We start from the raw sequence: 27442 nt of genomic DNA, 5'->3' as shown, positions 1-27442 counted from the left end.
GCTCTTGTCTATTGCGTAATTTAAATTGAGCCGCATCCAGGTGTTTATAGCGGGAAACAATTGGATTGTAGTTGAAGACAGTGGAAGTATTTCTCAGTGGGGCAGTACGGTGTTTAGTAGGGGAGAGGATGTGGCACTATGGTCAGAGCTGCTGAATTTGGAACTGGGAACCAGGTTCAGCCTTAATCACAGTCCACCAGACCACTCTCCTGCGAGAGCACAATCACATGCTAGACCTTAGAAGGCTTCGCAACACCATAGTAGTTCTGGGGTCTTCGCACTAGCAGGTGGACCCTAGCACGACAAGTGTAGGTTAACCTTCAAGGCTTGTCCACCACTATCCCTACTGAAGCTCACCTCCAGTCTTGCGGGAAGGCCTATGAAGCAGCACACCCTAGAACGACAGTCACTGAGGTCACAGGACCCTTGAGAAGGGCCAGCTCTAGGGCGGTGCAACCAGTGTGACCGCACCGGGTGCTGACTTTAGGTGGAGGCATAATGTTTGCAAGTATATTATAGTTTTAAAAACGCTTGCTGCCTCCTTCCTGGCCTCCAGCAATTTTCGGCAACAATAAAAATGTCATGATGACTCTGGTGATTAATGTTCTTCCTAGGGAGAGATCAGAATTTTGTCTAGTGGAAGTTTTGACTCATGGAAAGGTAGCTCAGAGAGAACATGCACCATGCAGATCACAAAGTGCACATAATGTAAATAGGTCAGTGGGCTACTGCTTTTGTCAGAGAGATCCTTTTGTTACTTGCAGTTTATAAGTTAAAATCCTAACTTAGAATAGTGAGCAATTAACTGTCATCTAAGAGCTGCATATAAACTGCAAGGTATAAATTAGAGCGTTATGTCCCCCTCTCCCCCCCCCAGTCTTTGATTATCCTAATGTCCCAAAAAGTGTTTTTTTGGACAGAAATCAATTCTGATTATTAAGGAGAACCCCCAACCATGGTATTACGTTTTAAATTCCGGGTATTGTGTTTCTCCAGACCAATCACTATAAAACTATACGGGCTACTAGTATGGTTGTCATGTGACTCCTACACCTTGTAGTCCTTAGTCTTATGTTACAATTTCTATACAGTGATTTACGCACATATTGATTGTCTCTGTGTAATGTGTGTGATGTAAAGTGCTCTGACACCCTACAATGGTATGAGTGGCGCTGTAAATCAAATTAAATGCATCTGAGAGAGCGTGGTTATGGAAACTTGGGGGGGGGGGCACAGTTAAAGGGTGGTAGTGAGTGAATCCATGGCAGAGGTGGTCATTGGGGGGCACTAACAAACATTAATGCACAGGACACCACCAGTGCTATGGCTGGCCCTGCCCTTGAGGCCAGTCTGCCTCACCCATAGGTACCTCCATTTGCCTTGTTTCAGCAGTAGTAGCTGCAACTCACCAGGGATTGGCAATGCACGATTTGCACGCACACCAAGCTAAGTACGCAAACTTACAGTCACCCGGCTTCATTCATAAACACTTTTAACATGTGCTGCCTGCTGTGGGGCCACTGGAATTAATTATGCAGCAAAGGATGACAACATTATGCCGTAGTGTTGACTAAATTATGCATAAAAAAAAGGCAGCAGCGTAATGCAGTATGTTTTCAGATATTTTATTATTTTGACGTGTGTACACATGCTAACAGTCTCTGTAAAAATGTTGCCTTATTAGTACCAGTGTAACATACAAACGCAGCAGTGAGAAAGGTGACCAGTCAACCTTTACAATAGGCCATTCACTCCGCAGCAACACAAGTCACATTTTATATTAACTTTTGATATGTTTGAGCTACAAACAATTTATTAGTTTAAATGGTCAGATCATGCAGCAGATCTTGCATTATGAGGCAAATATGGCAGAGCCATAATTTTAGAGAAAGCATTTGCAAAGTAGGATATTTTGCCATTCATGTTTGAACTGCTGTTTTGGAAAAAGGGAGTAGTGCTGATGACATAAACTCCATGGCTCAGAGACAAATGGCTTGTGTTTCCACATTTTATCGTATTTGGGACATTCTGTGATTAGAAGCATATCCCTCTTTGTGAATATATTTTAATGTCAATAACTCATTATAACCTTAAATAATCATGTGTATCCATTGGTTGATTAAACTGGGCAGTGAAATGCCACACAAATACTAAAAATTGGGATGTCTGCGCATTCTGGCCACACCTCTGGCTCCACCCACAGATCCAATCCTTCGGTTATTCCCGCCCTTTGATTCTCTGCCCACTGTTCCCCCTATTTTCTTTCCCCCACTTCGACCACTGTGTAAGACTCAGCATCCCTGGACCTGTGATGTGCCGCCTCTGCGGGCGCCACATGTGCCACACATTTACGGTGCCGGGCTTCCACATAAGGGAGCTGGCCATTATTGTATCCCTAAACGTGGGCACGTTGTCAGTTTGACATTGACTACACGTAGAGGGACTCTAAGTTTCTTTTTAAAAATATAGCTAACATTTGGACCTATACATTTTATTTTGTATAAATTAATTGAATGTGTGTAAAATTTAGCAATGCCCGGCGAATTCTAGTAAAGGGAGCACCCATTGGCGAATCACTAGCGTGTGTGATTGATGCATAATTTATTACTGACTTTGTGCTTTAACTTTGAATAAAAGTTATCATGAATTCTAGCACCAAGAAGCCAATATTGGTAAATGTGTGCTGCAAATAATCCCTAACATACACTGTGCATACAGTATATTTAATCTGGTGCTTTAATCATAGGCTGTTTTGAAGGATTCTGATAAAAATCGAATCGTGCTGAAGACAGCCTTGATTGGTGTTGGATCGAGGACCCGGAAGTCTGCACACCTAGCAGACAGAGATAAAGCATCTTGTCAGAAAGTTTAGCGTTTTCCCTACAGGTGGTGTTTGTTGGCCTGGGGCAGGGTCAGTCACATGTCCTGGATTCCTGGCATTTAATTGAGTCTATCCCAGTTCTGCGCCCCAGTGTTTCTTGTGCCCCACCTGGCACATGTCATGTCGGAGGATGGTGATGACGTTAACATTTTTCCCCTCCCTGGAAAAATGTCTGCGGAACGCCGCCTGTTGTGTTGCTAAAGGCGAGATCCCTATTACATCCCCCTGCAGAGCAGGTACAACGGACTGCTGCAGGTTTCTTTACATCGGATAGATGGCCCGTCTCCTTTCATCTGAAGATAAACTGGGTAACTTGAAGGGCAGTGTGAATTAATAGGCTGGGGTGGCTCAGCTTGTTTAAACATACGTTAATTTGAAATATACTGTGTTCACGAAAAAATGCGAGTTTGTTTCAGTCAAAGATTGCTGTCACTAGAGAGGTGAGTCTTTCATGTGAGGCTTGTGTTATTGCAATGGAGCGAAAAGTACAATTATGGGCGGAGTACGCTCAACTCCGGCTTTGGATGGCTCTTTCTTTATTTGAAATCCACAAGGAAATGTCTGTCCAGCAGAGATCTGGTCCCTTAGCATGCAGCAACAGTGCTCTTTCACTTTGTCTGTGGATTACCGTTTTCCACAGATGAAAATGATTTCATATTTCTTGACTTATAGTTAAATCCACATGTGTTTTGTACGGTGTGGTGACTATATTTACTCTAAATGTTATCTTGGAACGAGCTCGCCGGATTGCTTGGTAATGCAAACTACATTATAATTATGTGTTGGACAACCGCGCCAGGAATAGTGCTTGCCCTCTGGTGGTTAAAAAGGATATTGAAAGATTGATGAAGTTTTTAGTTTGAACACAACTGCCTTTCAGAATTGGAAAGCATTAGCTCCTTTTTTTAAAAATAATGTCACCAAGTTACATATTACACGAAAGTTTCCTTTTCTTATTTTTGTCTCGTTGTTTGATATGGGCATCGTAAACATTGTGGGAACGTTGAATGTAAACCGGAAAAATAATTGGTAGTGTTTTTCAGTGTAATTTTTTGATCTAGAAAAGATGTATCGGTTTGAAGTGATCAAAATGAATGACACAAATATATATTATACACACACTGGAGGGTCTGGAGTAAGTGTAAAAATCAAAATGAGAATTGATTAACCGAAAACTTCACAAAGGGATGTGCAGAGTCTGGGAGATAATCAACCGTAGAGATAGTTTTGATAACTCACATTTGAAAAAATATATACTTTTTAGGACAAAGACCCTCACCCACCATAAGGGGCCATGCTTTATGCTTAATCATTGTGTCCCTCCTCGCATCATAAGTGTAACTTCAGTGGTGTGGGCTACAACTACCTACTCCAAACAAAAAGCAGAAGAAGGGGGGATCTCTTAGCAGTGCTGCGGCGCTGACTCTTTGTAAGCTAGGTATTGATTACGAAATCCTGGTTCTCTTCCAGGGGATCCTCATCAATAGTCCTAAGCATTAGAATATTCCCGCCCATGCGCGGGACCCCGCAAACACTATATTATATGTGCCCCACATATATATACATTATATATATATATATATATATATATATATATATATATATATATATATATATATATATATATATATATATATATATATATATATACATATATATATATATATATATATATATATATATATACATATATATACATATATACATGCAATAGCAGCCCAATCACACCAGAGCTGAAATATGCTGTGAAGAATTTCCACCATACATGAATAATATGCATTAGAAACATGAGAAACAACACCAAAGATTGTTTAGAAACTGTTTTAATGCTTAGGCAGCAGTAGAAATTATTATAACTCACTGAAAGCATAGAAAGCTCCCAGGCTGCATTGCAAACACACAGTCTAAAAAGACTGAAAAGCTAACCTGTAGCTGTATACAAAAAACTGACACCGTGCCTTTAAGGCACCCATGACCCCCGGTATCCCATCATGTCTCAGGGGTGACAGTTAGGTCAGTTGTTCTTTCCGGCTCCTTCAGGAAGGATCCTGGTAACACAGCTCCACTAATTTCTGTTTTCTGACAGAAAATTACTTCATTCTTAACAACTTTTTCTAACTACTTTGACATTTTACATCAAGTCAAGTAATAAACTGTCTTTTTAAGTCAGTTTAGTGAGCTTTTTCACCTGAGAATGCCTTCACTTTTTGACAAATGTCCTTCTTGTGGCAACAAGAAGGCAAAATCAGACAACCACGACGTTTGTATCCTTTGTCTGCCTGAAGAACATGATCCAGGCACCTGTCCTCACTGCGAGCACCTGTCAGGAAGAACTCTCAAAGACAGGGAGAGAATTCGCATCTATGGCCTGGCTCACAGGTCATCCAGTGGAAGGTCACCGGTGAAGAAGGGCTCCAAGAAGACTAGAACATCTTCAAAAGAGAAGTCTTCACACCCTTCAGCTTCAGCGTCCGGCTTGGCCAGACCCTCCAGCTTTTCGCGATTTGCAAAATAATCGCGAAATCAGCAGAGGAGCGCGATTACCGCGATATTTACCGTTTTGGCTGCGAAAAAAGGTTTCCGGCAGGCAGCAAAAGAAATGATAACATTTTATTGGCTGTACGCGCATACGTCACTACGTGGCGCGTACAGCTGTAATACCTACCTTCTTCCTACTGCGGCCGGCATTAGGGAATATGCGAAAATACTGTTTTGTTAGTGGTCCCTTCTGAAGCAATTTTTAGTCAAACCGCATTGCGACCTTTAACTAATCCTATCATCTGACCTGCAGCAAATTAATTCGACAGTTGAAGTCGATGCTTACAAACACAATCCTGTTCTATACATCATAGCTCACCAGCTCTTTCTAGATTACAGACTTCTAAAGAGCATCGGGGAGTCGTTTATTAGAGCGAAATTAACGCTGACACTAGTCCTCAACTGGTTAATAATTTGGCAGCTGCACTTTTTCATAGCTCACCAGCTCTTTCTAGATTACAGACTTCTAAAGAGCATCGGGGAGTTGTTTATTAGAGCGAAATTAACGCTGACACTAGTCCTCAACTGGTTAATAATTTGGCAGCTGCACTTTTTCACACGCATAAACACTTATGTTTCAAGTCGAACCAAATAAATTACTAGAGCCAAAAAAGATGAATGCCTAACAGTTAATCGTCAAACACAAACCGCTATGTGGTGCTATTCGCCATCTTTTGCCATTACCAAATTTTGCTTCCATAGCTTATTAGGATGACCATTTGTCAGAAAACCATTAGAAAATCTACGTAATAGGCCTAATTGCGGTAGTTTCAAGAACACAAACCAAGCTTTATGATTTGTAGTTTTATATTCATATACGTATATAGAAGTCTTTAGCGTTTTTCCGGATTGGCATGACTTAGTTGTGTTCAAGCTTCCTGCAGTTTGCAGCATTAGCTGCGGCCGTTCGCATTACCTCAACAGCATACTTACTGTATGCACATACATTTTACTTTCTACACCACAGGAAACCACTTAAATAATTTTATTGCAAAATTAAAAAGGCACAAGGACCAAAGCAACGTTCCCATTTACAAGGCTCGGGCCAGTCTGCCATACTTGTCTGCTAATAAATGCCCTTGTATATTCATGCACCTATCAAAGGCTATGTAACAGAAGTTGGATATTATCCGTGCGTTTAACAATTAATTGGCTTCTTGCAGGCTAGATTACTAGGGTATCAATAACAACAAAACATATTTTTTCCTGTTTCGTTTGAATTTGATTGAAGGTTTTTTTGTTGGTGCAGTTTTAATTAGCGCAAACTCAACACGAAGGTATCCGAGCCCTTTACATGAGCACTTGTTGCATTACAGAAAGACACATCCATTTTTAGGCACTGGGAGAAATACCTCTCCCCACCCCCTCGGCTTGGGGGGTATTAGTCTGACCTGCTGCTGTCAGAAGGTGAACTGCTCTGTTCAGTGACTATGGGAGATTGATAAAGTTCAGCACATCTGAAAGGCCCAAAGGACTGGGCAAGGGCGTAACATGAGGGGCAACTCTTCAGGGGTCCCAAACCCTTCAGATGGGGCCCCATTCCTCCCAAGGCCATTGAATGCAGTATAGTCTTGCACTGTATGCTTGATCACATACATTCACAATGTAACATTGACACGGCGTGAAGACGTAAACCCTTGCTTTGGGGAAGACAGACGTTGGCACTGTAAGTGGAACAGGTGAGGGGTTCTCTCTTTCCCATCATAGTGAGGATGAGCGACTTGAATACTTTTCAGCTGCATGGGTAGTGCTGGGTGTCAGGGTTGCATACCACAGCTCACATGGTCGGGGTGCCTCTTTCTCTCATATATTTATCTGACCCTCCAATATTACACGATTCAGGCAAACCTTGAGAAATCATCTGACTAGCACAATGGCCGCAATATATACAATTTTGGCTGCGATATTTACAAAATAGTGTCTACCAGGAGACAGCAAATCAAACAATGGCCTTTAATTGGCTGTGCGCGCACACGTCACTACTTGCCGCCGTCCAATATCTGCTTCCTTCTGGCCAAGCTGTGAGAGGCGACGTTTGTATTACAAATTCCCATTTCGATTAATGAGAGAGCAAAGTCAGTTTCCAGCCATGGGAGCCTTCTGCAGCAGAATAACTATCAGAAGGGAGCGCTGGAGTGCAGACATATGCAGGTCATCAATTGCAAGGCCATATTGTGTTATATATCTGGATGAATGGACAGAAGCAGCAAAATGCCCTTCGGGGCAGCACACTATACTAAGTTCAGATTTTTAGCTTAAGTGTTTTAAGCCAGGCCCTTAATTACATCTGCCACGCCCCTATGACAGACCCCCCAGTTTTTTCATCCTACTTAAAACCCTACACACACACCTCTGCTGTTATTTAATTGCAGACTTCATTCCAAACCTAAGTCGTGTGCAGATGGAGACGTGCAGATTGGTATAGAAGAAACTCACTCTGGCCCTGGTGCAAACACTTCCCTTGGCCCACAGGTGTAGCACATTCTGGACGGGTCCAGGAGGCAGCGGTGCCTCAGCAGGGGTGAATACATGGGTGCTAGAACACCCCAGGGAGAAATAGGGAACTCTCTCACGAGGTGCAGATTGGAGCTTTGCTTCTGTAGAGCAACAAAGACTTTAAACATGCCTATTTCACAGTGGAAAACTCTGCTACATCAGTTTACATTGATTTAAGGCTGAACAGGAATGATTTCATGTAAAATGAAGTGCTGCAACAATGCCGCTAAATTTACATTTTTGTGCCGCTAAATTTACATTTTTGTGCCGCTAAATTTGCAAATCTATGCCGCAAAATCCTGGGGGGTCTGCTTGGCGCTGAGGAAAGAGCCACCGGTGGGTCATTCATCTTCAAAACTACCGTCAACGGCGGGCTCGCCCTCAAAGACCAGGTACGTCGACGACGACGAAGGATCCCCTCCGCCATCGTCAACCGGGCGACGATCGGCGTCGAGAAATGTGACTCCGCCGCCGTCAACCGGGCGACGGTCGGCGTCGAGATCCAAGGCCCCTCCGCCGTCGTCAACGAGGCGACGACCGGCGTCGAGGGAGGTCACTCCTCCGCCGTCGTCAACCAGGCGGCGACCGGCGTCGAAGTGTGACCCCCTCCGCCGTCATCTAAGAAACGACGTTCAGCGTCGAGGACCAAGACCCCTCCGCCGTCGACAGCAAAACGTCGATCGGCGTCGAGGACGCAGTCTCCGTCGTCGTTTCGTCAACGTTCGGCGTCGAGGGTGACCAATACCCCTCCGCCGTCGTCGCACAAACATTCGACGTCGAGACAGAAGGCTCTGTCGACGGCTGGTCATCGCCGTTCGACGTAGAGAGAGAGGGCTCCGTCGACGGCTGGTCATCACCACTCGACGTTGAGAGACCATAGATCCTCGCATCGATCGCCGTCGAAGCATTCGAGGTCGAGATTGCTGGATCCGCCGACTCCTCAGAAGCATTCGGCGTCGAGAGAAAAACGTACGACGCCAGAACGCTCGACGTCGAGACCTTCAGAAAGGGCTCGATCGTCGTCAAGAAACTCTGTGATCATGGTTACTGAGTCAGCTTCTCGCCATTCTACTTCACAGTCTTCTGGCTCCTCCACAACATCCTCAAGGTCCAGAAGTCCTGTCCTCGGATCTCCTGTGCGTCAGCCAGATCCTTCGGCGGCGGGGGTCAGACTGTCTCCCAGATGGTACAAGTCATTGGACCATTGGCGAGATTCAGGGGCTACCAAACGTATGCACGAGTATGTCAGTCCTCAACACAGATCTCCTCTCCAGAGACTGGTGGATGAAGTGGACAGGCGTAGTCCTCCCAGGCGCCAAGCAGACAAATCACCTGTGAGAAGACCAACCAGACCTCACTCTCCCAGAAGGGAAGATCCGGTCAGATCTCGCTCTCCTAGAAGAGAAGACCATGCCAGAAGGTCACGTGAGAGGAGGCATGGTGCTCACCGTAGACATCGAAGAACTCCGTCTACTTCATCTACCTCTTCCACCAGGTCTTCCAAAAGGGGTTATTCTCCCACGCTGACTGATAGTCCTACTTCTAGATCCTCTCCAGTGGATGACATCGGCACTTACCTAAATGTCCTGCAAAGAGGAGCTCAGAAGCTGAGCATTGAAATGTCTGTCCCCCAGGTTACTACGACAGTAATTTTTGAGACTTTGCACAAAAAATCTGTCTCTCGTCCACTGCTACCTTTAGTCCCTGGGATTATGGACCCTGTCAAGGATGTTTTCCTAACTCCAGCAGCCATCAGAGCGGTGCCAGCCCGCATACAGAAAAAATACAAATCGGCTTCTTCTGACCCAGTTTTTGTAAAATCTGATCCTCCAGCAGACTCTGTGATAGTGGCAGCGGCGAGGAAGATGCATGCAGTTTCTGCTTCCTCTTCAGTCCCACCAGATAAGGACAGCAAATCTCAGCATTCGTGGGGTCGCAAAGTTTGCAATTGTGCTGCCTCCACACTGAAGGTCTCCAGTGCGACCGCACTGCTGGGTAGATACGACAGAGCCTTATGGGACTCCATGGAAAGGTTCAAGTCCAAACTGCCAAAGGAAGACCAGGACGACTTCGAAGAAACTATGACAGAAGGATGTCTGGTGGCGAACCAGTTGATAAGCACAGCAGCGGACGGTGCAGTGCTTGCGGCACATTCCTACTCACATGGGGTTTGTGCCAGGAGGTCGGCTTGGTTGCGCCTCACAGGGCTGAAGCCGGATGCTCCGCATCGCATCCTTAATCTTCCCTTTTCGGGTTCCTCTCTCTTCGGAGAACATGCGGACGAAGAGATGAACCGTATGAAGACTGAACTGGATACGGTAAAAACAGTGGGTTTGGAGAAGAAAAAAGAATTCAAACGCCGCTTTAAGACCAACAGGGGGGAGGGGCTCAACAGAGGGTTCAAACCCCTCAGTGGTCCCAGAATAAGAACCAGGGAAAATCCCAGTTCCGATGCAAATCCAACAGAGGTAGAGGAGGTCACCAGCAGTCCTCTACCACCACGAGAGGAGGAAAGGCTTGATCAGTGGCTTCCTCTGGCGCCGTTGCCCACTCCAGTGGGAGGAAGTGCTTCACAACACCTGGCAGAGTGGGTCAGCATCACAAAAGATCAGTGGGTGCTGAATATACTGCGCAATGGATACAGGCTGCGTTTCCGTGCGCTCCGAAAAGCATTCCTCCAAAGAACTCTTGCCCTCACCAGCTGAGCTTGCTCCGAAGAGAGGTGACAGTCCTCCTACAAAAAAGAGCTATAGAGGAAGTTCCTCCCTATCAAAGAGGAAAGGGAGTCTACTCCAGATACTTTCTTGTCCCCAAAAAAAGATCAGGAGGACAAGTTCAGACCTATACTCGATCTGCGTCTCCTAAACAAAGTCATTGTCAGAGAAAAGTTCCGCATGTTAGCTCTTCACCAAATATGCCCACATCTTCAAGCCGGAGATTGGATGTGTTTGGTGGATCTGCAAGATGCATACTTTCACATTCCGATTGCTCTACAGCATCTACCCATACCTGGACGACTGGCTCCTAAAGGGCCCGTCTCTGGTACAGGTAACGCACGATCTGCAACTTTGCCTACACCAGTTGCACAGGCTTGGTCTCCATGTGAACCTGGAGGTCAGTCCAGCGGCCGACACAGTCCATCCACTATCTAGGCTCCGTTCTGAACACTAAATTGGGAAAAGCGTTTCCTTCGGAGGAGAGACTTTTTTCCATGAGGCAGAAGTGTGGGATTCTATTAGAGTCTCGGCTTCCAACAGTCCGACAAGTAGCCTCCCTGCTGGGTTCCATGGCGTCCTGCATTTTTCTCATCCCGAACGCCAGGCTGAGGATGCGGCCTCTACAACAGGCTCTCGAAGACCAGTGGGACCAGGCGACAGGGCGTTGGGAAGATCATATCACTCTTTCCCAAGCAGCGAAGGATGCCATCAAATCGTGGACTCGGACAAGGAATGTGCTAGTGGGAGTGCCTTTTCACCAGCCACTACCAACCCAGTCTATAGTGACAGATGCCTCTCTACAAGGCTGGGGAGCGCACATGGGTCCCCTTCAGATTCAGGGTCAGTGGTCTGCACAGGAGCGGACGTACCACATAAACATGCTGGAGCTCAGAGCGGTGTTTCTAGCTCTCAAAGCTTTTCTTCCAGCGATCGAGTCCAACTCAGTCTTAGTTCAGACAGACAATACAACCACCATGTTCTATCTGAACAAACAAGGAGGCACACGGTCACGCCCTCTCTCCCGGGAGGCTCAAACCATCTGGCACTGGCTTCTCTCTCGAAACCTTTCAGTGGTGGCGGTGCACCTTCCAGGCGAGTTAAACATCAAAGCAGACGGTCTCAGCAGGCACTTCGAAGATCAACCAGACTGGGTGCTAAACGACGAAGTGGTAGAAGAGCTTTTTCGTTGTTGGGGCCGTCCAGCCATAGACTTGTTTGCGGACAAAGAAAACGCAAAATGCCACGCCTTCGCGTCCAGATTCCACCGGCCAAGGACGCAGGGGAACGCCCTCCTGATGGATTGGTCGGGAACTTTTGCTTACGCGTTTCCTCCCCTGCCTCTGATTCCAAAGGTAGTTTCCAAGCTCCTCAGGTCGGACATGGAGATGATCTTGATAGCTCCGGATTGGCCACGACAGTGGTGGTACCCGGACCTGCTGCATCTGTCTGTGTGTCCACACAGACGACTTCCTTGCAAACCGGACCTGTTGAGCAAGATGAACGGGAGGATACTACATCCCAACCTCTCATCTCTGAACCTGACAGCATGGCACCTGAGGTCCTGCAATATGGGCATTTGAATCTGCCTCCCGAATGTATGCACATTTTAAAGGAGGCTAAGAGACCTTCCATGAGAGCGTCTTATGCGTTCAAGTGGAAAAGGATCTACATATGGTGTAGGGATCATCACTTAGATCCGACTAAAGGGCAGGAGGAAATCCTGCCATACCTCCTTTCCTTGGCAACTTGTGGTTTGAAATATGCTTCCATTCATTAGAGTGCATTTGTCAGCCATAGTAGCGTAGAGGAAATCACCTAACCAGATTTCTTTCTTTCAGGTTCCGGTGGTTAAGGACTTGCTCCAGGGGTTGAAAAAAGTGTATCCCCCTGTGCGAAATCCTTCTCCTCCTTGGGAATTGAACCTGGTTCTATCCAGGTTAATGTCACCTCCTTTCGAGCCCATCCATAAGGCCTCCTTGCAACATCTCTCTTGGAAAGCGGCCTTTTTGGTGGCGATTACCTCAGCGCGCAGAGTAAGCGAGATACAAGCGCTCTGTGCGAAGGAACCATATACTGTTTTCCACCACAATAGAGTAGTCCTGAGGGCTCATCCATCTTTCTTGCCTAAAGTGGTTTCTGATTTTCATATAAATCAGTCCATTTCCCTCCCTTTGTTTTTTTCCAAATCCTACGACCCCAGCCGAGCGGTCACTGCACTCCTTGGAATCTTAAGAGAGTGCTCAAGTTCTATTTGGAAAAGACTAAAGGGATCAAGAAAACGGATCAACTGTTTGTGAACTATGGTTCAATGAGGACGGGCTTTCCAGCGGCCAAGAGGTCCATCTCCAGATGGATTGTCTCTTGCATTAAATTGGCCTATCAGCTTGCAGGCAAGCCTTTATTGGTGTCACCCAAAGCGCATTCCACTAGAGGGACAGCCGCTACAGTAGCTTTCTTACATGACATTCCAATGTCAGAAATATGCAAGGCTGCAACCTGGAAATCGGTTCATACCTTTACGAGGCATTACTGTCTCGAATCTGATACCAGGGCCGATACTCAAGTAGGGCAAGCCTCCTTGAGAAATCTGTTTGGGTAGCCTATAGCCTGCTCAGGCTTGTTGATGAGATTACTGTCTTGTCATTCCTTTGCCCGCAGGGAAGAGGAGAGGCTCGCTATTCTATTCTAATGCTTATGACTATTGATGAGGATCCCCTGGAAGAGAAGGATTAGTTACTTACCTGTAATCCTAGTTCTCTTCCAGGGGTATCCTCATCAAAGTCATAAGCAACCCTCCCGCCTCCCCGGGCAAAGGATATTCTTTAATAAGGAGATATTGTTAACCTATTTTGTTACTTGGTTGGTTTCAGTCTCCGAAAAGAACAACTGACCTAACTGTCACCCCCTGAGGCATGATGGGATACCGGGGGTCATGGGTGCCTTAAAGGCACGGTGTCAGTTTTTTTGTATACAGCTACAGGTTAGCTTTTCAGTCTTTTTAGACTGTGTGTTTGCAATGCAGCCTGGGAGCTTTCTATGCTTTCAGTGAGTTATGCCTATGCATTAAAACAGTTTCTAAACAATCTTTGGTGTTTCTCATGTTTCTAATGCATATTATTCATGTATGGTGGAAATTCTTCACAGCATATTTCAGATCTGGTGTGATTGGGCTGCTATTGCATGTTTATATATATATATATATATATATATATATATATATATATATATATATATATATATATATATATATATATATATATATATATATATATATATATATATATATATATATATATATGTGTGTGTGTGGGGCACATATAATATAGTGTTTCCGGGGTCCCGCGCATGGGCGGGAATATTCTAATGCTTATGACTTTGATGAGGATACCCCTGGAAGAGAACTAGGATTACAGGTAAGTAACTAATCCTTCAACGCTGATCTCAGCAACAAAAGGCGCTCTCTTAAACAATCTGAAAGAACATGGAGGCAAAACCTTTCCCCTCTCTCATCTAGCCCTCCTCCGTTCTGCTACGTCCAATTACAAGAAACTCATCCTCAATGAAAAATCTGCCTTCTTCTGAACACAGCTTGATAGGGTCAAAAATAGACCTAGAGAACTTTTCAGCATCGTCAAAAACCAAACCTCATCTGCCCCCAAAAGCTAACTGCCATTAAGGAGAAATGTGAAAATATTGCTAAGTTCTTCTCTGATAAAATCACCAAAATTGACCAATCCTTCATCTTAAACCCTCTTCCCTCCTCACCCTCCACCTTCTCCCAACTTTACTCCAGTTTCTCCCCCCCATTCAAATAATCCCCCTGTTCCTGCCCAGCTCCCATCCGCTCCCCTCCCTCCGGAACCCAACCCTTCTCTACCCCAGCAACTTAAAAATAACGCCTCCTGGCAGAACTTTATCCCTGCGACTGAACATGAAGTTTATAACATCATCACTAAGCTGAAACGATCATCCCACACCAAAGACCCTATGCCCCCTAACCTTGTCCAAGACCTTAAACATATCATTGCCCCTTTTTTGGCCACCATTATTAACTCCTCCCTGGCCTCAGGGTGTGTTCCTGCCTCCCTCCAACTGGGGCAAATCACACCCATCCCCAAAAATCCCAAGGAAGATCCCAACGACCCAAACAACATCCGCCCCATCTTCAACCTCCCTCTTCTCTCCAAAGCCCTTGAAAAATGCGTCGTTACAATTAGATAATCACATCAACACTTTTGACCTCCTTGACTCAATGCAATCTGGATTCAGAAAAGGATGCAGCACAGAATCTGCCATGCTCAACATAGTTGACAACATACACCACACACTTGACAAAGGTGAGTCATGCCTTCTTATTCTCCTGGACCTGTCCGCTGCCTTTGATACTGTCAACCACACTGCCTTACGGAACACCCTCAAAATCATCCGCTTTGGACTTAATGGCCTTGTCCTCGACTTGTTCCCCTCTTTTCTCCAACACAGAACCCAACAAATCAAAATTGAGAACTGCCTCTCCAACCCTACTCCGATCTCTCTCGGTGTCCCCCATGGTTCCATACTCTCTCCTGCTCTCTTTAACCTCTTCATGGAACCCCTAACCCTAATCCTCAAACGTGCAAGAATCAATTACCACCTCTATGCCGACGACACGCAACTTAACTATGAGATCAAATCCCACTCTGATATCCTCCACCTTAATGACACTCACCTTGATCCAATCTTAGTTGTGGTGGAACCATCTCAAACTTAACCCTAAAAAAACCTAAATCATTTTCTTCTCGCCTAAAAACAACCCACTCCCCACACAAGACTGGATCTCCGATCTTAATGCTCTCTCACCACTTCTAACTCAGTTAAATCTTTTGGCATCACCATTGATAATAGCCTTGCCCTCAGCCCACACATAAAATCATCAGCAAAAGGAGCTCTCTTCACTCTCCATCATCTCAAGAAAATTAAACCCTTCATCCCGGCTGAAGACTTTAAAACCATTGTCCAATCATTGGTCTTGTCGAGAATTGACTATGGTAACGCTATCCTCGCCGGGACTCCAAAAATTCACCTTACTCCACTCAAATCGGTGTTCAACTTAGCTGCTATAGTAAGTGTAAAGGGGTCCCCGCAAGGAGAACGTTTTGTAAAGACAAAACACAATCACAATTCACAAATTAGGGAAAGAAAATTTTTTGTTCAGAATTAATCAAGTATTGATATTTATTAAACAATACTACGCTTGAGTCAATCAAACATCACATATGACTTGATTATTAAGTGAATAGCCCCAAGGCAAGGGGGGAAGGAAGGGAGGGAAGGAAGGAAATAGGTGCTCAAAAAGCGGTGCAAAATCAGAAAAGGTACACAGAGTCAAAAATAGTGACAATAAATTTACAATTTCAAAAACACACTTAAAATTAGTCCTAGATAACAATAAACCTAAACAATTGCGGCATATATTGTATCAGTAGTAACCTAGGGACATTTCAACCGGACACAATCATAATTTGATATAATCAGGGAACAGTGCCGGGAGTCCCAAATTTAGAGAGAAGGTCGTCGACGTTTCGACCCCTAATCGTAGGCTACATTAGGTCCTTTATCGGGGTCTTCATCAGGACAGGTACAAGGGAAGAGGAAGAGGTGGGGCAGTCTTATCTGTGAAATTAAGAACCGAGTCAATTAAATGTAATCGTGTAGGCTTAACAGTCATCAATAACTAAAGCAAAGAACATTATTTTCAAGAGCTAAACTATGGAGTCCGGGCCAGATCAGGCCTCATGGACGTGGAAAAATGAGAAAAAGCCAGCAGTTAGTCAGGCTCAAACTCACCGATATTAATCATGCCAAACAGGGGTGAATTAAAACAACTCAAACTCAAGACAAACTTACTTCAGCCTAGAACACTCAGACCACTGAAGTAAAAAGGAGCATCCAGTCAGGTACGATTCAATTATTACTAGCGTCTCCAACAGCACACCAGCTGTGAATTAAAATGTAATAATGTAGTTAAATTTATTTTAATTCTCAGTAAAGGGTACAACACATACGCATTGTGGTCCATTATTGCAAGAATGACTTACATTCACTACTTAGGGACTAGTCAACTAGTAGTCTGTGCAATCAGGGTGTCGAATCAGCTTCCAAAATTACCACTGTTAAAAGAATTTAGGATATATTTAATATTTTATAAATATTGCCAGTGTATTGCTCAATTTCCAACGCAAACAAATCATACCTCAAAAAGAAGCCGTTATCACTTGTTGTCTTGAGTTGACAAACAGCGAAGTATATTCCGTTATCAAATTATCAGGGTTGGTGGCTCAAATGAAACACACAACGGCCACGATGTAAAACTTGGTCGTTTCAGTTTCCGATTAAAATCAAACAAATGCCCCGCTAAATTATGGGCTAAGTCTGTAACATACCATCTCAGAAGGAAGCCAGGGGCAAAATTATTCGGGCAGCTCTGCCAGGTCACCGCGGGAGAAACACACGGTGTCATCAAACTCCGCGGGAAAACGGGGAAACCTCCGTGAACAGCGGGTCCTAAGAAAACAAATCCCGAGTCAACTAGGGAATGGAACATGACATCCGCAATTGTTCCTGACGGGGCCGGGAGAGTTTTTTTACTTACTAGGCCCAGAGAAGAGATCGCCGTAGTCGATTCGGCAAAACTCCGCCGGCAACTACGCAAGCGGAGTAGGAGGCGGAGCCGTTCTAAGGCTAGAATTATAGACATAGAGGAGTTACTCGGAGGGCGCCGCGAGTTGAAATATGTTACAACAGTTATCCTGGAATTCTAAAACTTCACGTGTATGTTCAAAAATACTACACCTTCATGTATTTAAGTAAATGGTATAATAACACATGAGGCTGCCATTTATAATTAAGACGACCAAGATTTTTAGAATACATATTACAGATCGGTATGTGGGGGAAACCATAATAGCAAGCGGTCATATGATGGACATAATTTGGTTGGCATGCAATGTACATTGAACAATACAATTCAACCCGTGCACCTCTCTGACATGAGGCTAGAATTATAGACATAGAGGAGTTACTCGGAGGGCGCCGCGAGTTGAACTATGTTGCAACAGTTATCCTGAAATGCTAAAGCTTCACGTGTATGTTCAAAAATACTAAACCTTCATGTATTTAAGTAAATGGTATAATAACACATGAGGCTGCCATTTATATTTGAGACGACCAAAATTGTTTAGAATGCAAATTACAGATAGGTATGTGGGGGAAACCATAATAGCAAGCGGTCATATGATAGACATAATTTTGTTGGCATGCAGTGTACATTGAACAATACAATTCAACCCGTGCACCTCTCTGACATGAGGGTGTAAACGAGCAACTAGAATTTTCAGTGACCAATGATGATTCGTGCACCTCCCATGCATGGGGGTGTAGACGAATAAACATAGCTTAATTGGCCAAACGCAGAACCATAGGTACCTTACTTCGTGCATTTACCATACATGGTGGTGTCAACAAGTGCAATTAATATGGCCAGACTGAAAAACCTCATCATAATGCAGCCAATTGTGCTAAACTACTGTCATTTTCGTTCAACCCATTCTTTATGGAATCCAAGAGGGACATCCATTTTGATTCACGTGTGTTAAGGACAGCTTGTAAGTTGCCCCCTCTTCTTCCCAAGGACACCTTTTCAAGTCATATGTGATGTTTGATTGACTCAAGCGTAGTATTGTTTAATAAATATCAATACTTGATTAATTCTGAACAAAAAATTTTCTTTCCCTAATTTGTGAATTGTGATTGTGTTTTGTCTTTACAAAACGTTCTCCTTGCGGGGACCCCTTTACACTTACTATAGTATACCCAGGTCTCCGTGATTAAATGGGTTCAACCCCCTTTTTGTAATGTCAACTTAGCTGCTAGACTCATCTCTGGCTACAACCGCTTCGACCACATCTCCCCGCCTTGAGAACCCTCAAATGGCTCCCCATCGAAGGCAGATCCTCTAATAAGATTGCTTGTTTCACACACAAAGCCCTTCACCAAAATACTCCACATTACCTTCTTGACAAACTGCACAAAGCAGGCTGCGCCCGAACGACGAGGAACCCCAACACCCTCATTCTTATTCCCCCCCCCTGTTAAAGAAGAAACGCACACAAGTTCACCCCTTCTCTGGAAATGCTCCCACCATCTGGAATTCTCTGCCTAAAGACCTACGCTGCAACCGCTCCTACTCCAATTTAAAACTAGCATTTGCAATGCAATAGGTCTTGCATTAGGAAAGTTTGAGCTATTGGTATTGTAAATGACAACTATTTTATTTATGTGTTGTTTTTGAAAATAGCTAAATGAATAGCTTTGTCGTTTACAATGCCAATAGTTTTAACTTTCGCAAATGTGACACCTATAGCATTTGTAATGCAATATGTGTTGTCTTTACGTGACTTAGATGTATTGATATTATAAATAACAATGGCTTTTTAAAAAAAATAATTAATACTTAAATAAAGTGTTTGTAATTTATAATGGCAATAGCTTAAACTTTTGTAAATAACTGTCGTGAAGATTATGTTCAGTGTATTTTATTGTGACGAAAATCCAAGAACAGAAGTGAAATATTAACATCTTTTTGTGACATTTGTAATAAAGCTTGAAACATTGAGAGAACATATTTGAACCAGTTGTTGTTGAATGGTTGCACAGATTGAGGCTGTGGTGGCGACGAGTGATGTTGTGGTGGCGACGAGTGATGCTGTGGCGTTCAGTGATGTTGTGGTAACACATAGTGATGTGGTGGTGCCCCTGAGTGATGTTGTGGTGCCCCTGAGTGATGTTGTGGTGCCCTTGAGTGATGTTGTGGTGCCCCTGAGTGATTGGTGCCGAGTGATGCTGTGAGGGTGCGATAGATAGAGTGAGTGTGATAGATAGACTGAGGGCGATAGAGTGAGGGCAATAGATAGATAGATAGATAGATAGATAGATGTGTGTATGGGGGGTTTCTGTGTGTGGGGGATTGTGTGTGTGGGTTTGTGTGTGTGGGGGGTTTGTGTGTGTGTTTGGGGGGTTGTGTGTGTGTGTGGTTGTGTGTGTGGGGGGAGGGTGTGTGTGGAGGGGTGGGGGGGGGGGTGTGGGGTGGGTGTGGGTGTGTGTGGGGGGTGGGGGTGTCTGTGTGTGGGGGGGTTGTGTGTGTGTGGGGTGTGTGTGGGTTGTGTGTGTGGCTGTGTGTGTGGTTGTGTGTGTGGGGGGTGTGTGTGGGGGGTTGTGTGGGGGGGTTGTGTGTGTGTGGGATTGTGTGTGTGGGGGGTCTGTGTGAGGTTGTGTGTGTGGGATTGTGTGTGTGTGTGGGGATGTGTTTGGGGGGTTGTGTGTGGGGGAGGACGATCAACAGATGAGAGAGAAAGGAGAGAGTGAGAGAGAGGGAGGAGAGATAGAGAGAGAAAAAGCCATTTACTTTGCTATACAATACCATTAGCAAAGCAAAAAGCTTTAACTTAATCAGAAGTGAGACCTATTGCATTTTCAATGCTTGTTTTCGTACAGCTATCAGAAATCTTTCATCTGCATATCTAACATGTCATGTCCTTCATCATCACCACTGTCTTCACCTCATCTTTCTGCATTACTTCCTTGTGTCACAACCTTCTGCATGCTCACTGAATAAATACAGCAGTATTCAGACAGCTGTGTATCTCCTTCCCATAAAATAATAATTACAATTGGCACGTGTGACAGTCGGTCTATGCACTCTGCAGAGAAGCTACAGATTGGATGAGGATGTGGACGAAATAACTTTTATGACCTACCGAGGGGTACTGTAAGAAAAGTTCTCTAACGTCAGCCTCAACTCCAGAGTTACCAATTGTGCACTAAATTGCAACCCATCTATAATCTGAACGCTTCCAGATACCTAGAAGCAACTTCGTTCACAGTATGTACTATAAAATTATCAGATGTTGCACGAGAAATAAACTACAGAAACACATCTGGAAAAAGGATTAACTCTTAGGAAATGCAGGATCAGGTAAAAAGTTAAATATAAACAGGAACTGCATCACTTATGTGGATTACCATAAGGGAAGGCTTTACCATAATATGTGCTCTCTGTAAGTAGGCCAATAATTGGATGAGCATGTGGTATGATCACCTTAATGAGCCAGCAAAAGGCACTGTAAGAATCTCTCACTGCCTTAATACTCACTCCACAGCTTTTCAGTCATGCTTCATAATTAATGCAACCACCCATAAAGTGAATGCATGCAGACATATAGAGGACCCGCTGTTCTCTTTTCATGCACTATGCAAGGGTCTTATGTGAATGGAAATACACTGTAAAAGCAGCCAGTATATATTAATATGCACAATGCTAGATTAAGTAAAGCAGGGGTGGACAGGGTCAGGAAATGGGCCCAGCACCAAATTAAAAGTGGCACCCATAGGCGAATCAGATAGCTTAAAAAGTGTGCACGATTTTAAATCGTGGCAGTCTTGAACTTACAAAGGCACGCCGTATACTTGGTTTGAAAAGTATGGGAGACTGCGTGTTCCAATGCTTGTTGCAGTCAATGTTATTGGTAAACATGAGGGTAATCAACCCTAACAAAACATCCTTCCAGTTAATAGAAGAGACCCACAAGCAGCTAAAAAAACAGAAGCACTTGTTTTATGTATGAACAAAATTAGTATGATGTCACTTCCTGCCATCTGCCAAACTTAAGCAATCAAATAATGCGCGAAAACATCCTAGCCTGCCAGGGAGGTGTTCATTTGCAAATAGTTGCTTTTCCCAAAAACGAAAGACATGCTTTATAAATACTACAACATTTCCCCAACTTCTAAGCATATTTTTATACTGAAGGAGGAAAGTGGTATTTTTTTTTGGTGACATATTAAGTTACACCTATCTAGCATATAGTGGATATTATAAGTCACAGTTCGGTTTTACGGCTGCGGACTGTATGAAGCACCCGGGCCTTTAGTCGTGTTATTTATATCTCCCAAAATTCCTTGGTGATGTGTAATATAATATTAAACTGCTCGTAGTATGTTATTCTAGTTGTATTACAAAGGGTTGCATTATTATATACGAGTCTGTGAGGTGGGCCCCGAGTTTTCTAAGTGAGCCCTCTAACTTGTTAATAAATGTATTTAGACATTGCAAAGGTACAAGCAAGCTTCGCCATTGAACCATGTTAGGGAAACAAACTTATGATCGACACCATTCTGCCTTCGCCAGACATGTAATAGAAAGCAATCACCCTGAAAGTGCTTAGTGAGGGGGCGGAAGTGTTGGTTAGAGCTGGTGATTCATTGCATGGCTTGTGAGGGGGCGTGTGCATTGTGTCCGGGGCTGGAGCCGAGCTGCACCTTTTAATATGCAAATGTGCGCAGCTGTCAGAAGCAGCGGGATTCCTCTCACACTCTTCTGTGACTTCCCCCCCTCGGCGGCGAATGCCCCATGATAAACATTAACTGGGTTGGAATTTTGTAAATAGCTCTTAACCACAACTGAGTAAAGCAGTTCTACATTACAGACTTTCAAGGTTGTATTTTATCGCGTTTAAAAAACACAAGAAGCACGGGAGAAGAAAATAAAAAAGATGCGCAGAGAGAGGCAAAGCAGTATTACATTACTGACTTTCAAGGTTGTATTTCATCGCGTTTAAAAAAATAGAATAATGAAACGCCGCACCCCGGCTTCTACAGGAAGCCAGGCAACCTTTGTTGGGACGGGGGCGGGGCCAGACAAATACAGGAAGCAGACGGGAGTCTACCCCGCGCTCCTGTGCCCGCCGGCAGATTTGCGTGACTGCGTCTCAGCGCGGCACCCGCCTGTTGCTCAGAATGACCGGATGGCTGCCGAGGGACACAAACGAAGAACATGGTGAGTGGGGCGGGTCTGGTGGGGCGGCGGGGGTCTTGGTGTGCTTGTGTGTGTGCTTGTGTGTGTGCTGTGTGTGTGTGTGTGTGTGCGCGCGCGCGCATGTGTGTGTATGCGACGGCGGGTTCTATGTATGTATGTATGTATGGGTGCATGCTTGCATGGGCGCTTGTGTGTGTGTCGCTGTGTATGCAGTGTGTGTGTGTATGCGACGGCGGGGATAGGTTCTCTGTATGTATGGGTGCGTGCATGGGCGCTTGTGTGTCTCTGTGTATGCGCATGCGTGTGTGGTGGTGGAGCTTCGAGGCAGGAGATAGGCACGGCGCCGTGCGCGCCCACGAGGTGCAAACTGCGCTCGTGCATATTTCTTGTCCACATTCCTAAAAACGGGCAACATTAGTTGTCGAAGCAAACTGCAATCAATGCTTACGCACTGAATGCAGGTCGTGCTTCGACCTAAAAAGAACTCAAAACATTCCTCCTCCACAAATACTGGGATCCATAATTTTCCTACCTCTGATTCTGTTCTCATGCTCCGCACTCCCGTCAGGGTCCCCTCTATTTCTCCTCCAAGTCTATCCACCCCACCCTCTACTTCCAAGCTCCCCACCCACTTGCTAGTCTTTCCCCACCCAGCCACCCTCCCTGTTCTCTGTATTCACATACGACCTCTTACCACACGCACAACCTCCCACTGATTCTCTAATCCCCTATTTCCCTCTCACCCTCTCCCACCTACCCTAAACTTAGTTTGAACTTCCCAAGTTAACTAACTTGATTTCTCTTGTAAATAATATTCTTATTCTTTTTTTTATGCTTTCTTGGCTATATGACTTTTTGTGCAATGTTTATTATTATGTGTTCTTGTGTACTGTATCTCCTCACATTCCTGTAAAGCGCTCTGATACCTCTGGGTTTAGCCAGCGCTATAGAAAACCTTTACAAATAAAATAAATACATTTATAGGTAGGTGTGAAAAAACAAATGGATTCCAGGTCCTGGTTGCTTTAATTAGGTTTGGGGGTATTCACTCCCTCCTGAGTTATTCACCTACTGGGAACAGTTCCCTATTAGTGCACCATACGGCTGTTTTATTCCCCCCCCTTTTTTGACGATTGCTTTGCACTATGCACACCCCACCCATACTTGGCTCTTGGAGGGACAACCCCGCCGTTTTATAAAATGCTATTAAAAACAAGCATTGAAAATGCAATAGGTCTCGCTTTTGATTAATTAAAATCCATTTGCTTTGCTAATGGTATTGTATAGCAAAGCAAATGGCTTTAACTTCATGAAAGGCGAGACCTATTGCATTTTATTTCTTGTTAGAGGATATTTTTTATTTGTTAAATTGTGGTTGATTGTTTTTGCTCATATATGTAGTACTTACCTAGGTTCTTCATTTTGGGTAGCTCTATCTGTTTAGAAAGTACAGTCTTCATAGGCTGATAGAGAAGGCCATTCTCACAAAAGAGAGATGCACTTTAGAAGTCACTAGAAATCAGAGTCCAGCTCTAACGTTCCTTTACTAGGTGCACAGGACTTGCATTTACTGTGTGAAAAGAAAGACCGGATCGTGAAAGGTGTATGATTGGTTAGTATACCCATACATATCCATACAGGGCTTTTGTTCCAGCACTTTGCTAGAAGATATCTGTAAATAGTATGCACAATTCATGTTTGTGTCTGAGGTATGGCTGCAATCGTGCAAGAACCTTTAAGATTGAATGTTACCAGATCCATTAAAGTTGGGACATGTTTTGCTCTTGCAGTTACCTTGCCCAGCACTTTGTACCATGCTGTGCCTCTTATGCTGTGTCAGATTAATAATGCTTTTGTCATTCACATTTTAACTAGAGATAAGCAACGTACACATGAAGTGAGCATATCTTGGCTTAAGCCCATAACTTTGCATGCTTAATTTTAGGGACTTGCAAGTTCTGCCAAACAGTTTGTGTGTGTTACGGCTGCAGTTATGTGCTTGTCCCGTTTGCAGTTTATCACATAATTGTCAATTCTTGGCCTTAATTTGCAAAGTTGAGAGCTTGAAATCACCTCGATCTCGCAATGCCAATAGTGTGTCCTGTACTTTATAAAACTAGCATGTGGCAAATGCATGAGCTGCAACAGTACAATTTCTGCAAGTAAGTTTGAGCCGGCGTTTTGTGTTGCTGAGTGACAGTCGTGTTTCGACCTCCTAACCTAAGATCAAACCTTTTCCCGTAGGTGTGAACAGGCACTTCCACATGATCTGCATTCGAGATAAATTTAGCCAGAACATTGGGCGTCAGATCCCCTCCAAAGTAATCTGGGATCATCTGGGGACCATGTATGACATGCAAGCTCTGGTGAGTACTCTGTGTAATCAATGTGTTTGGGTGCGAGGTTTGGGGCAGTCATATGGCAAGCAAACTTTACTCAGATGATGTTGAGTAGCTTCATTGTAGAAATTGGATCTTAAGACTTCTGTATGAACCAGTTCCCCCAACCAGCAGCAACTGCCCTTCCTCACCCCAAATTTTTCCAGGCCATCGGCGATGCTGCAGCAAATTGGCACCTTTTAGTAAGCCATGGGGTAAATATTTGGCATTCTTCCAGTTCCCTTTTGAGCCTTTAGGCCCCAAGGATCTGCTTGGGCCTTCTATCTGATTACCATCAGCAATCCATTCTCTGCAAATCTGGCCTTGAGAGGTGTGGCGCCGCGGCCAGGGCGACTGACGCTGGAATCTGGGGATCACGGTTCGATCCCCGGCTCCGGCGGCAGGTTAGCCCAGCACCATGCGACTCTGGGCAATAGCTTGCTTAATCTTCCCGACGGCCCCCAGCGCCTAGAGACCCTAACGGGTGATTGTGCGCTATACAAATGTGGATTATTATTTACTTACTGAGTACAATTGTCCACCCTGTCTCCCCGACCTATGCCATTCCCTCCCCAGTCAACACCGGAACCAATGCCACAGCGCTGAAGGAGGATCCAGTGCTGATTCTGATTTCTGACCCCAAACCAACATCCACTCAATCCCGACTGTTGTGGCGCTACGAAATTACTAAAGTGCAGCAAGTCACCGTACAGTCTGACTGGTCCTTTGCCTCTCCAGGGCAGCCATGTTATGAACCACTCTTTTGAGCTCTGTTTCAACGCAAAACCTACCACCACCCAGAGATGATGATGGGGATGATCTACCCCCTCATTAGGATTGACAGTTTTTACATTAACTTACAAGAGGCCAGTGCGTTTGATAGTTTCCCCTAATAAAGGGTTGAATTTACCATTTGACCACTAATGAAAGAGAGTCATCATTTGCAGTGAATGTCCAACCAGCAGCTGAAGTCTTGGGCCTACATCGGCCCCCTGTTGAGACTAAGGGCTTGAGGTAGATGTTGGCAGACGGCATAAGTACAGATACCATGGTGAGGGTACTCAACCCACCTCATTTAGAGTTGTCCGCCGGCCCAGCGGACATCTCTTGCATTTACAGGAACCACAGTCATAGCTTTTCCTTTAAATGCAATGAAAGTGTACCATACTATTCCGTCAGCATGACAGTGCAGATGGCCCGCTTACATTTTCTTTTTTTTTTTATTAAAAACCCCCGAAATAAAGCAGGATTTTTTTGGGGGGGCGAGGGGGTACAATGACCCCTCTCACCATGTGAGAGTGGGGGGCATCAAAAGGTTTTTACTTTGACATACCGCTATATTTTAGGTGGTGGTATCTAACAGAAAAAACTGGCTATGTATCCACTCACTCTAAATGGGGTTGGTGGATACATGGCCAAACATTAACAGTTAGTTCCCGGAAGAATGAAAAGATCCTACAGTTTATACAGTAATATGACCCCAAGGGATGTAATCGTTTAACCCATATAGATCTGTCCGCAATCTGTAAATCTGTCTCTGCTCAAAGATTGAGAGAGATTCACACAACAGTGGTAGACAAGAGAGACGTATTCCCATAAAGTCATCTCAACCATAACTCCTTTACACCAACATTCCACACCCCAGTCACACTGGATGAGCAGCAGGTATAACAAGGTCCCACTCTGGCATGGCCTACTCTAGACCACAATCCAAGGTGTCGGGACAGTCGCCGACAGATAACAGGCCTGTTGACACAGGCTTTTGGTGAATAAAACAATGTGCAGATAGTAAGGATTAGACAAGATAGTAAGGGTTAGACAAGATAGTAAGGGTTAGACACTCAGGGCTGTGGTTTGGCCTATGTGTGCAAGGTTTGTTCAACCAGTTTTGGGTTGCAGTTGATGTTGGTGTTGTTTCACTACATCATTGTTATTTTCTAGTGCCTTCATGTGACACAGAGGTTTTTCTAACACAACAATTGATTGTATCGGTTTACTGCAACTTGTGTTGGAATTTCACAGACCCCCTCCCTCCCATTTGAAAGCATTTATTACAGGATTTATGTGTATTATTTGTTTTATTTTGCTTTTTTCATGCTCATGTTTGTTTTACATGCCCCCATTATCTTCAGCCCAAGTTGAGAGATTGTCTAATCGCACCTTTCTTTCGGACACAAATGCCTGAATTCATTGTTTGTCATTTCAGCATGAGTCTGAAATCCTTCCATTTCCCAACTCCGAAAAGAACTTTATCCTCCCCGAGGAGATTATCCATGAACTGAAGGAAGGTGAGTGTTGCATTTTCTTTAATGATACTGAGCACAACCTGTGATGCTTGGGGCCCAAGGAGGCTCTGAGGTTTATGGAAACACTCCCTGGATGGCACATTGCGTGTGGAGAGATGATGAGCATCTTTTGGTGCGCTAATAATTGGTATCCTCCTTACCCAAGTCAAGGATACTCATTTAATCACCCTCCGAAGATGAAAGGCGGAGGCTTCGCATCTTTTAATTATTTCAGATTTTAGTCTGTGAGTCTCTGTAGTGAATGCTTAAATCACTAAGCTTTCTTAACCTTCTTC

At 44.4% G+C, this 27442-nt stretch overlaps 1 protein-coding gene across 1 annotated transcript in view; it reads left to right on the top strand.

Moving 5' to 3' along the window:
• Nucleotides 1-27442, top strand: part of MRGBP (MRG domain binding protein) — a 103470-nt gene that overhangs the window by 42099 nt on the left and 33929 nt on the right. Inside the window, exons 2-3 of the mRNA XM_078651631.1 lie at nt 24728-24849; nt 27068-27149. Of these exons, the coding sequence (XP_078507757.1) occupies nt 24728-24849; nt 27068-27149 (204 nt within the window). The remainder of the gene's footprint in view (nt 1-24727; nt 24850-27067; nt 27150-27442) is intronic.

The sequence above is a fragment of the Lissotriton helveticus genome, chromosome 7 (genome assembly GCF_964261635.1).
Source record: "Lissotriton helveticus chromosome 7, aLisHel1.1, whole genome shotgun sequence".
Taxonomy (NCBI): domain Eukaryota; kingdom Metazoa; phylum Chordata; class Amphibia; order Caudata; family Salamandridae; genus Lissotriton; species Lissotriton helveticus.
This window is presented reverse-complemented; position numbering and strand designations above follow the sequence as displayed.